This window comes from Gadus chalcogrammus, chromosome 5, assembly GCF_026213295.1.
Source record: "Gadus chalcogrammus isolate NIFS_2021 chromosome 5, NIFS_Gcha_1.0, whole genome shotgun sequence".
NCBI lineage: Eukaryota > Metazoa > Chordata > Actinopteri > Gadiformes > Gadidae > Gadus > Gadus chalcogrammus.
In genome coordinates, this window is record NC_079416.1 from 14,645,415 (window position 1) to 14,657,926 (window position 12,512).

Here is a 12,512-nt window from a genome sequence, read left to right on the forward strand (position 1 = left end):
GATCTCGATCACATCTCAGTCCGTAGAGGGAGGGGGAACGTCTCACCCGTAGCTGGAGGGGAACTACTCAGACCTCCTCACCGCCAAAATATAAACATTTCTACGCTGTTGACGCATGAAATGGAAAAATATAGAGCTGGAATACATGAAGACTCATTTTATATAAGTTCATGTTAATGATCATCTAGCCTCTCTTTGTCATAAGGCCTGCAGCTCCTGGGACCTGATTGTTACTGATCAATAATCCATGTTGATATCAGTGGTGTGACATTGAGCCCTCCGTTCCCCAGGACACGTACCGGCGGCGCCAGATGCAGCGCACGCTGACGCGCCAGATGTCCTTCGACCTCACCAAGCTGCTGGTGACCGAGGACTGGTTCAGCGACATCAGCCCCCAGACCATGAGGAGGCTGCTCAACATCGTCTCCGTCACGGGTAACGCAGCGCTCCTCCACCCTCTCCTCCTCCGTCCACCTCCACCCAGGGGTACACTGAGGTTCCACCTCCACCCAGGGGTACTCTGAGGTTCCACCTCCAACCAGGGGGACTCTGAGGTTCCACCTCCACCCAGGGGTACACTGAGGTTCCACCTCCACCCAGGGGGACTCTGAGGTTCCACCTCCACCCAGGGGTACACTGAGGTTCCACCTCCACCCAGGGGTACTCTGAGGTTCCACCTCCACCAAGGGGTACACTGAGGTTCCACCTCCACCCAAGGGTACACTAAGGTTCCACCTCCACCCAGGGGTACTCTGAGGTTCCACCTCCACCTAGGGGGACTCTGAGGTTCCACCTCCACCCAGCGGGACTTTGAGGGTTTTTACACCTGATTCGTACTGGAAGCCAGTCACCGTTTACGTGGCACGCTGCTCCCTACAACGCGCGCGTTTGAGAAGTGTAAATCTTCTTTACTTGAACGTTCTGTTTAACGTTCTGTGCAAGTTTCTCATTGCGACGAGGTCCAGGAGTTTACAGAGGAACTCGCACTCGCTCCAACAGCATGTGTTCTAAAACGTCTTGGTTCGTCGTTAATGGCAGGTACCTTCACCAGTAGCTAGGGGCCATTGCCTAGCGTGCTCGCCGTCAGGTAACGCCCCCCGGCCGTGCTGCTGTCACAGGCAGCAGCAGACAACATGAAGCCACTGACTTACCGACGCAGTAATCGCCGCTGCCACCAGGGGGCGGAAGACATTGTCTGATTTGTGTTTACGAAGTTTTTACACCAAAGTACACACAATACTCCACAAACCCTTCGTAAGTATTCAAGATAGGAGGTGATTAGAGCAAATTAATTAACGCTACTAGTAGAATCCATGCATCCATCCCAAACACATTAGAGTGTAGAGCTGCAGCGTGAGGCCTGGCCCATCGGTGTTCCCACAAGAGCCAATCCCCTACTCTGTCCCTGGTAGGTCGTCTGCTGAGAGCCAATCAGATCATCTTTAACTGGGACCGGCTGGCGTCGTGGATCAACTTGACGGAGGAGTGGCCGTACAGGACGTCCTGGATCATCCTGTTCCTAGAGGAGACCGACGGCGTCTCGGACCAGGTCTCTCTGAAGAGCATCTACGAGAGGTACACACACACAGACAGACACTCACTCCCTCACTCACTTACTCACTCACTCACTCACTCACTCACTCACTCACTCACTCACTCACTCACTCACTCACTCACTCACTCACTCACTCACTCACTCACTCACTCACTCACTCACTCACTCACTCACTCACTCACTCACTCACTCACTCACTCACTCACCCACCCACTCACTCACTCTCCTCATCCTACTTTGACTTTTCAGGGAGATGTACAAACTAAGCAACCAAAGCACATATATCTCTTTCTTTTTTATTATTTCATTCTTTCTTGTGATATACTCTTGCCCTCAAGCAAGGAAATATCTACCTTTCTAGCCCAAACCAATCCTTTTGTATATTTGTGTGCATTATTGCTTTAATTCTGGTTCTATGGCATCGCCCATCACTGTCTCTATCACTTCAAAACGGCTTCTATCAAACATGGTCAGTAGATGGCAGTATAAGCTCTATATCTCAGCACAGGGAACCCTGGTCTTACAGTCACTGCCAGGGGCTCATGGAGCCAAACCACAAAAGGCCATAGATTAAGAGGTCTTGTAATTGATCATAATACGCAATATAAATGGTGATTGTGTACAAATCACCCGTTTGTATATAAAACCCATCAGTGAGTGATTCAAAGCAGCCTTTTTTTAAATGCCACTTCCAACTTATGGGGCCTTTACGTTAGGCTTCACAGGCCCCGAGTCAGGCCTGAACACGGCCGGTAGGAGGATAAAGAGCATCAGACGACAGCGTGTTTGTTTCTGCGGCGGTTGCCATGCATGAGAAGTGGAGGGCGGTAGCAGGCCGGTCGTCTGATCTGGGAGCTGTTGTTCATCAGTGGCTGGCCTTTAAAGGTTGCACTCTGTCACAATACACTAGCGCCTGGGACTCCCGCGGCAGAGAAGTGTCACAGGCGCTTACTGTCAGCCGCTCGGCCAGCCTGAGTCAGAAGCACCCCCCCTCTCCTCTAACACACACCCCATTGCTCCCCGTGATGCTCACACACACAAACACACATATACACATATACACATACACACACACACAACCCTCCAAGCACTTTCTGTAATGCGAACAGCAAACACACACATATGCAATCACCCAATCGCTCTGTGTAATTCTAACAGCAAACACACACACACACACACACACACACACACACACACACACACACACACACACACACACACACACACACACACACACACACACACACACACCCAATCGCTCTTGTGTTGCAAACAGCAAACACACACCCAAGCGCTCTGTGATGCTAACAGCGACGCACCCTGACTGGTTAGCCCGCTGCTCCAACTGCTAGAGCCTCAGTGGTGATGCGCAGGCATCGCCTGGCCTGGTTTGCTATTTCTATAGCGTCCCAGAGTGATGTTTATACGCTGTCGCAAGCGTTTAGGGTTTGAGCGGAGCGGCCGGCGCCACAGGGCCTCGTCGGTGAACACATGAGAGCACGTCGACGCGCGCCCTCTCTTTATCACTATCTGGATCGGATGTCTTTTCTCGTTCGAGCGTGACTCCATCTTAAACGTTGTCTACGGCTAGGGTTTTTCCACCGGACTTCAACGTTCTAACGGTGTGGTTGAAAGAGACGAAGAACGTGCTAACGGTCTAACATATGCAGAGGAGTGTGGTCCACTGCCGGGCTCCACCACAGAGCTGCAGTCGACCTCACGTGAGGCCGCGCTGCGGCTGCAGCGCTGCTCGTTACCAACGGTCCTGCCCGGGCTTATCTCCCCCTCGCTGGTTATCTGAGCAGAGGGCTGCAGTGGTTCTGCCGCAGCCATCTAAGGGCCGGCCCTAATGATGATGACAGGAAGCCTCAAACGGGGCTAAACAGGGACGCCTCGCCTGTAGCCCTTATCTCTGGCGCTGATCTGCAGCAGATAAGCCCCCACCCCCTCTCTCTCTTTCTCTCTCGCATCTCTTTCTATCCCCCCTTCTTCCTCTTTTTTGTGTTCCTGTGATCTGAGAGTCCTTGTCTCTTGTTCTAATGTTTTGCTCCTCGTTCTCTTCTCTTACTCCTCCTTGGAGAGATACTCGCTGGAGCTGAGCTTCTCTCTGGCCCCCTCCCAACCAGAGAGTCATCTCCTTCCTCACAAAGAGTCCACTCCTTCCTCTCTCCACCCTCCCCACCAGAGAGTCCTCTCCTTCCTCCCAACCAGAGTCCTCCCCTCCCTCCCAACCAGAGTCCTCTCCTCCCTCCCAGAGAGTCCTCTCCTTCCTCCCAACCAGAGAGTCCTCTCCTCCCTCCCAGACAGTCCTCTCCTTCCTCCCAACCAGAGAGTCCTCTCCTTCCTCCCAACCAGAGAGTCCTCTCCTTCCTCCCAGAGAGTCCTCTCCTTCCTCCCAACCAGAGAGTCCTCTCCTTCCTCCCAGAGAGTCCTCTCCTTCCTCCCAACCAGAGAGTCCTCTCCTTCCTCCCAACCAGAGTCCTCTCCTTCCTCCCAACCAGAGAGTCCTCTCCTTCCTCCCAGAGAGTCCTCTCCTTCCTCCCAACCAGAGTCCTCTCCTTCCTCCCAGAGAGTCCTCTCCTTCCTCCCAGAGAGTCCTCTCCTTCCTCCCAGAGAGTCCTCTCCTTCCTCCCAGAGAGTCCTCTCCTTCCTCCCAACCAGAAAGTCCTCTCCTTTCTCTCCCTCCTCTCCTTCCTCTCTCCTTCCTCCCAACCAGAAAGTCCTCTCCTTCCTCTCCCTCCTCTCCTTCCTCTCTCCTTCCTCCCAACCAGAGAGTCCTCTCCTTCCTCCCAACGTCCCCCCCCCCTCAACGTCAGACAGTGTGTACTGTCCATGCAGCTCAACCAAGAGAAACCACGCTCAGCGACCTTATTATTTGATTATTCAAACCTAACTTGAGTACAATCTGCACTAATCCGTAAATTCCCCCGCACCACGAGGCCATGTGAACGCCGGAGCCAGCCTGTTATTCTGAGCTGCGGCCTCCGGCTAGCCTGATTGAGTTTGTCTGTTATCAGCAGCAAACCAAAAGGCAGTTGAGGCTGTGTGTTTGTATCTCTGTGTTGACGCTTGTGTGTGTGTGTGTGTGTGTGTGTGTGTGTGTGTGTGTGTGTGTGTGTGTGTGTGTGTGTGTGTGTGTGTGTGTGTGTGTGTGTGTGTGTGTGTGGTCTGCACTTGTGTGTGTGTGTGAATGCTCACACGTTTTTTGTGTGTGTGTGTGTGTGTGTGTGTGCATGCTTGTATGTATGTACGTGGCATGGCACGGGTGTGTGTGTGTGTGTGTGTGTGAGGTATGAACGTGCGGTTCGGATGTGTGTATCTCGCACCGCTGTGCGTGCCCTCCTGTAGGAGCGGTACTGCCCCCCCCCCCCCCCCCCCCACGCGCTGATGGCTAAGTGAACGTATTAGTGGTGGAGCGAACGCGGGGTGAGTCAGCCCTCTAATAGGTCAACTGTCGCAGCGCATCGCAGTCACGCCATGGCGGCTCCTCTTCCTCTGCAGGACGCTCAGTGCGCCGCAGCACAGCGGACCCTCGCCCGGCGCCCCTCGGTGGGTTCGAACTGCGGACCTCCGATCGGACTCTGCTGTTGTCGTGTGAATCGATTATACAGCTGACGAGGGGGATCGCCGCGTTCTTCAGAAACACGCCGCTCGCGTTTAAAAATAAATACGAAAACACTTTAACAGAGTACGTCCCCAGACACGCATCACACACGCTGGTGTAATGAGGTTAGTAAGAACGGTGGGGGCGGCGGTTTAGATTTAAAGAGGCAGGAGGCCCTCTTTTCAGCGCCGGCTGGCATGAGGCTGGGGGCCTTCCTCTTTCACAAGCAGGGGAAATACCGCCTCCTCAGACACGCTCTTATCGTGTTCTTCAGCATTTCTCACAGTGCGCGGTCAAAATGGCTAAAAGCTGTTTTCAGCGGCTCTGCCTGGCAGTGGCTCGCTGTGTGTGAAGTTCAGTAGCAGGACGGACCAGAGGAGAAAACACGGAGCGCTAAGTCCTCTATCGGGACGCTGCTCCAGCCTCCAGACTAATCTGATGGAGAATGCCTTTGCTTGGTTCCTTTTTTTTTTTTTTACAAATCTGCAATTTTGTTCTTTAACCAAGAAAGTTTGTGACCTGAAGAAGAGTTTTCTTGAATTTAGCAACCTCACACGCACGGACAAGCATCGACCATGCATACACACACACCGGGTCGTTTCTGGGCCCAGAGTCCAGGTCCTGAGTTCTGGGTCTGGGTCCTTCGTCCCTGGGTCCCTGAGTCCTGGGCCCTGAGTCCAGGTCCTGAGTTCTGAGTCTGGGTCCTTCGTCCCTGGGTCCCTGAGTCCCTGAGTCCTGGGCCCTGAGTCCTGGGCCCTGAGTCCTGGGCCCTGAGTCCTGGGCCCTGAGTCCAGGTCCTGAGTTCTGGGTCTGGGTCCTTCGTCCCTGGGTCCCTGAGTCCTGGGCCCTGAGTCCAGGTCCTGAGTTCTGGGTCGGGGTCCTTCGGCCCTGGGTCCCTGAGTCCTGGCCCTGGGTCCAGGTCATGGGACCAGAGCCTGGATCCAGGATCCGGGTCTGAACCAGCTCTGACATCTGGTGCCCTGTCTCTGCCAGGCCGCCCCCGCTGCACACAGTACTCTTTCCTGGCGTGGTCCCTGAATATGTTCTCTTCACTAACATGCACTCACACGCACACACAGACACACACACACACACAAGAATGTATGCACACACACACACAACAGACTGAGAACACACACACTTGTGTACACATACATTTGCATGACATATACGCTCAATGCAACATGTGTATACAAACTTAAGTAAACACAGGAAACCTGTCACAATTTCTACACACCAAACCTGCTTTCCTCACACCCCCGCACACACGGAGCTGTGACAACAGTGTAGGAGCATATGCCCTGGGTCCTCTGGGAACCGGTATAATTAATCAGATACTAGGATGCAAGCGGTGCTTAGCTTGGTACACACACGCACACACACACGCACACAAACACACAGGAAACCTAGCGTAAGAGAGCTAATGTAGGTTCTTAGAAGTCTGACTTATTTCTGGACTTCTTATTTTTTGCACCAATAATTACATTCTTCTTCTTCTTCTTTTTTCCCCCCGCTTCCTTCTCGCATCCTGTTCTTCCTCTGCAGACCCGCCCCTCTGTTAGAGCCAGCCGCTTCTCGGACCCCACCCTCCATACGCACACACACACCCAGTAATGAGTGTGTGTGTGTGTGTGTGTGTGTGTGTGTGTGTGTGTGTGTGTGTGTGTGTGTGTGTGTGTGTGTGTGTGTGTGTGTGTGTGTGTGTGTGTGTGTGTGTGTGTGTGTGTGCGCGCAAGGCTTCCGTGCAGCCTTAATTAGAGAGACTCCTGTCCCGAGCACTAAAACATTAAGATGACACCCTCGTCATTCACCACTCCTTTAATCGGCACAATTATTGTAATTTGGTCGCAATAACGTGTAATAATAAAAGCGCTGGAATAAAAGCGCAGGCAGCTCTTAAAGAGAAGCTCTTGAGTTTCTCAAAAAACTGGCAGAATCCATTTGTTCTCATCGGATCAATACTTCTGAACTTCATCTGCCTTCTTGGGAGAAGACTTCGCTCTTATTCCTCTGGCTGTTGTTCAGGTGTATACACGGTCTCCAGCCTCGCACCAGATGAACTGTGGAACACTCCTGGTCCTCCTAATGTCTGTCTGTCAGTCTCTGCAGCCTTGTCCTCATGTCTGTCTGTCTGTCTCTATAGCCTGGTCCTCATGTCTGTCTGTCTGTCTGTCTCTACAGCCTTGTCCTCATGTCTGTCTGTCTGTCTGTCTGCTTCTATAGCCTGGTCCTCATGTCTGTCTGTCTGTCTCTATAGCTTGGTCCTCATGTCTGTCTGTCTGTCTGTCTCTGTCTCTGCTGCCCTGTCCAGCAGCAGGACCCCGAGAGACGGATCTCAACAGAATAAAAACTAACTCTCAGAGCCGCCCTAAAGCACCCCTGAATTTGTTTAAAGACAATCAAATCAAATAAACAAAGGCGGCGAAGAGGCAAACATGCCCCCCTCCTCCCCCACCTCACCGGGGGAGACACCTTCTTTATTTAGCCTACACACACTGGGTCACTGGCCCCCACCCAGATGCTGGTGGTCATGTGTTGACGGAGGGACAGCGGACCCTGAGCAGCGCTGAGGGCAGTGGAGCCCAGGCGGGGGTGGAGGGAGGGAGGGGACAGGACGGAGGAGGTGGAGGAGGTTGGGGTTGGAGTGGGATCTCTGATTGGTGGATTCCAGGCAGAGTGTGTATGTGGTGGAGGCCAGGGGGGGGATGGGCAGCATCATGTGGGTGCTCTCACCTGCTGGGTGAAACCCGGGGGGGGGGGGGGGGGGGGGCGTCAGGGGGGCTTGCTTGTCTCAGGTGTGGCTGCAGGCCCCCGGGGCAGGGGAGCTGCTCGGAACACGCACGCACGCACGCACGCACGCACGCACACACGCACGCACGCACGCACGCGCGCACCCCTATCTACACACACACCTATATACATACATACATACATACACACCAACACACACACCCCTATAATGCTCACACACTGCCCTGTCAGGCCCCTTGGCTGTTATGCTGTTTGTGTTTTCAGAGGGAAGCCAGTAATCTGGTGCTGCTGTTGTGACCGCTGTCTGTGTGTATTTAGGGTGGCGTCCTAGGTGTGTGTGTTTGTTAATTTGCTGAGCTGTTTGGGTGTGTGTGGGTGCATGTGTTTGCTCGAGGCCTACGTTGTTGATCCTCAAGCCCTCAGGTGTTTGCATGACATTGGTGACTAACGCGTGAATCAGCCTCCCCCTCCTCCCATCACCAAACCCCCACTGAGCACTGGTCACAAACCACGTGTGTGTGTGTGTGTGTGTGTGTGTGTGTGTGTGTGTGTGTGTGTGTGTGTGTGTGTGTGTGTGTGTGTGTGTGTGTGTGTGTGTGTGTGTGTGTGTGTGTGTGTGTGTGTGTGAGAGACAGAGCCTACCCTGCATCTCCACGCTGTTGCAAAAATGTGTCAATTTCGATGTTATGTACACACTAGTATTACAAGTTGAACAATTTGAAGTTTGTGTGCGCCTATTCTGTCAAGTGAACTCGACAAGAGCATTCTTTGTAAGCAAATCCTTAAAGCCCTTTTCATTCCTGTTGCTAAGCTCCGGTAGGATTAGACTGAGAGGCACGATCACATGAACACCTTTAATGTGGATTTAGAATAACCACGCTAGCATTTATGGATTCAATATGAAAAACAAGGACCTGTCCCAAGGTGATGGACCACGGAATTCTGTCAGAAAGTCAGAAATGTACACTTTTTGGGCCGCAGGGAAAACCAAAAGTATTTGTTTTAAACCAGTACGACAGTGGTAACGATAGCTATGCTGCTGGTGTACTAGTAGTCCATAAAAAGAGCATGTTGGCCCACATTTGTGCCTATAGATACAGTGGCCTGGTGAATTAACACGTTCTGACAGTTGTGGTTTTGTTTATCGACCTGTGGGTGTGTGTGTGTGTTTCTGTGTGTGTGTGTGTGTGTGTATGTGTGTGTTTCGTTGGAGTGTGTGTGTGTGTGTGTGTGTGTGTGTGTGTGTGTGTGTGTGTGTGTGTGTGTGTGTGTGTGTGTGTGTGTGTGTGTGTGTGTGTGTGTGTGTGTGTGTGTGTTTCGGTTTGTGTGTTTGTCTTCAGATGTTTATCACATTTCACACACTGTTCTCACTAAAGATTTATCCGGGTCTGTTTTGTTGTTGGTTTATTTTTATCATATGGCAGTTAAGTTCAGTTTAGGCATTTATTTGATCACCCACTCAGAGAAACTGTACAGAGAAACTGAAACTTGATTAACTGCTAAGATAAACATTATGTTAATAGTGGCTGCGGAACCATTTCCGTCTTTGTTTGCAGTGTCTGCATACTGTTTTAATGTCGTACCAGGCCATTGGTCATTGGAAGTCATACAAAAGTGTGTGTGTGTGCGTGTGTGCGTGTGTGTGTTTGAGCCTACGCTGTGTCTCCAGGCCGTGAGAAAGAGCACGGGTATCTCTGTTTTAAAGAAGCTTTTCATTCTGGGCACGGCCGTGCGGCCAGTCGGTGTACAGCTTAAGGATTTCAGCTATCAGATTTTCCTGCTAAGTTGTCTGGAATGATGCGGTTTCATCGCTGAAAAGGTTCCCTTAATCGCAGGCGCCTACCAAGATTCCCCCCCCCCTGGCCGAGTATTCAGGACATTGAGGAATGAAATAAAGGCGGCATCCAAAAATGGACCCACGTTTTGGAATAAACTCCCCCTCCCCGCTCCCTCCCTCAGTGGATCTCATGTTTAAGATATTATATAACCTCAATTCATCTTTCTAAAGGTCAGCCTGTCCTGTCTGTTATGCTATGACTCCGATGAGGGCGTACTTGTTGAGGTCTGCTCCCTGGTCACGCAGAGGGCTTTGCTTGGCTTGTAACGATGAGGCTCATCGCCACTTCTCCTTGGAGTTAGATAATCCATCCCAGACACATAGCGTACATAAAGCAGATCCGTTTCCTGCTCTCCTCCTCCTCTTCCTCCTCCTCCACGCCATGAGATGATATGATATTAACTGGCCCTCACCGCCATTAGCCCACCACAGCTCCTCCATGGCTCAATTAGTGTCAGAACGCCTCTCTCCGTTTGTGATTAGCCCCTCACATAGCCCCCCTCCGGCCCCTAGACTTCACCGTTGGATCCTCCTGGTTCAGGACCCTCACAGCATCCCTCCCTGTTCATAAATCAGACGGCTTGAGGTTTGCAGCCTGGTCATACTTTCCCTGAACGGGGCCGGGGGCTGTTCTGAACCGAGGGTTCAGCTCAGGTTTTCGGGGTCTGGAACGGAGTGGCTGAGTTCTTGTGTTGTTTTTGTGTGTGTGTGCGCACACACACACACGGCACATGAGTTTAATCAAGGTTTTGGAGCAAGCAGGCCGGGGCCCGCGCCTGACGGGCCAATCACGCCGGGGCTGCCGGGGAGTTTTATCAGCCTGGTGTGTTTCCCATTAGCCCGGCTCGTCTCTGTGGTTGGCGCGGGGACTCAGAGGTCCGGCTCAAACATAGCAGCGCGCAATTACGCAGACTTAACGGCCGCAGATGTATATGGAAAGCAGACGCCACCGCCGTACATTTCTCTCATTGGTTGGTACTGCCCCGAAGTCCAGCAAAGCTGAGGGGGGGAGAGAGAGGGGGGGAAGGCAGCGAGAGACAAAGACGGATCGGGTGAGAGTGGGGGAGGGGGGAAAGGGAGGAGGGCGGGGGGAGAAAGGAGGGAAGAACATTTCTTGCAGCATTTGATTCAAATCAATGAAATATGTCTGGGGTTTAGAGCGTACAGAGAACATGGCGTCGGCCAAAGTGAAACCACATTTGCGCTCCCCTTCTCCGCCTCTGGGGTGGGGGTTGGGGGGGGGGGGGGGTGGTGCTGGCATCCTCTCATGCAACAATAGCCCCCCCATCCCATTGCTGACGCCAGCGTGTTGGCCTGTCAGTGGCCCAGCCCGATCAGAGCTCTGTGGGGGGTGGGGGGGGGGGGGGGGGGGGGGGGAGACGCGTGCCAGCACGAGCCCCGCATCTAGAAGATCACCCGGCGCAGCGCTGTGCCTCCGACCGTCCTAATCGGATTCTGGAGACAAAGACCCCACCGCTGTGTGCGAGGCGCGTGTGTCCGGGCCTTTTATGGGACGTTTGTCAGGGAGAGATTCCGCTGCGTGCGGCCGGGCTTTAGCGTCTATGGTGGCGTCAGGACTTGGCAGAGTCAGCCCACTGATTTGGCGGGGGAGGCAGGCAACGGAGAGGGTGAGGGTGAGAGGGAGGATAAGGGTGAGAGGGAGGGTGAGGGTGAGAGGGAGGGTGAGGGTGAGAGGGAGGTGTCTGGACTCTCTCTGGCCCCGCCCCTCGGCCCCAGTGCCTGCCAGGCTGAGGGCAGCAGAAGAAAGGCCGGGTCCCTCAGAAGACGCGCAGAGACCTATTAGCATTTGCATAAGCCGAGAGGCCCTCAAGGGGCCCGCCGCACGGACGACGGCCGGCCCTCAGCACTCTTACCGCTGCCGGGCCCGGGGCCCCGTCAATGGGCCCTTTGTGTGCGAGCCGCTGCAGGGACGAGTGTATCTCATCAGCCTGTTTAAAGGCAGCATGACAGCTTCCTCTGCACTCAAACGGGGGGCATCCATCTTGTCGGACGACGAGAGATCCCTGATAAGGAAGCTTTGTTCTGGGGTCTCAGTCACCGTGTCCTGGGAGGAAGGAGAATGACAGATATCATTTGTTTGATGACTTGAACAACTAGTCAACATCAATTGACTGTAAGTGGTCTCATCAAAGGGTGTGAGCCGTGTGGTGAACACTGCCAGTGTGTTCTAATGGGCAGCGCTTACCCTCACACCCCCATCACTCCCAGGCCTCTGAGGGACTTTCCTCCTTTTTTTCTGTCCCTTCATTCTTCTCTCATTTCTTCATTTCATTCTGGGTCACCTCCCTCAATGAGTCACGTTCCTCCTTTTCTTCTCTCTGTCTTCCGCCATCTTCCTCATCCTATCTGGAGGCTGGTAGGGGGCGGGGCTAGCCCGCTCTGATTGACAGGAGCATGGGGAGCCTAACTAGGTCAGTGGAGAATGCCGGTTGCGGACCGGGTCAGTGCGAGTGATAGTCACTGCCTCTCGGTCAGTAAGCCCGGGGGGAGCTCAGTGATGGATGCGGCACATCAGCGTTCATAATCAATCATTTGTTTGTTAATTTGGGTTGTTTTCAACAATGACATTGGGAACTGCGATGTAGCATGCAGAGTTTCCCTTGGCTTTGGCCTCAGCCACAATGTAGGGTTTAATGTTAACTTCACCAATTACTGAGGTACCCTCTATCCAAAGGGAAAGCTTAGCTGAAACCAGATGTTCCTAGCCAAAACATTTCAAAACATGTTCTACGGTTAAAGAATTT

The 12,512-nt window shown here is 53.0% G+C and overlaps 1 protein-coding gene across 2 annotated transcripts in view; it reads left to right on the forward strand.

The window, feature by feature from the left end:
* Nucleotides 1-12,512, forward strand: part of kidins220a (kinase D-interacting substrate 220a) — a 48,906-nt gene that overhangs the window by 18,774 nt on the left and 17,620 nt on the right. For both annotated transcript variants that reach the window (XM_056590344.1, XM_056590345.1), the window contains exons 22-23: nucleotides 291-435; nucleotides 1,413-1,575. In XM_056590344.1, coding sequence (XP_056446319.1) covers nucleotides 291-435; nucleotides 1,413-1,575 — 308 coding nt within the window. The remainder of the gene's footprint in view (nucleotides 1-290; nucleotides 436-1,412; nucleotides 1,576-12,512) is intronic.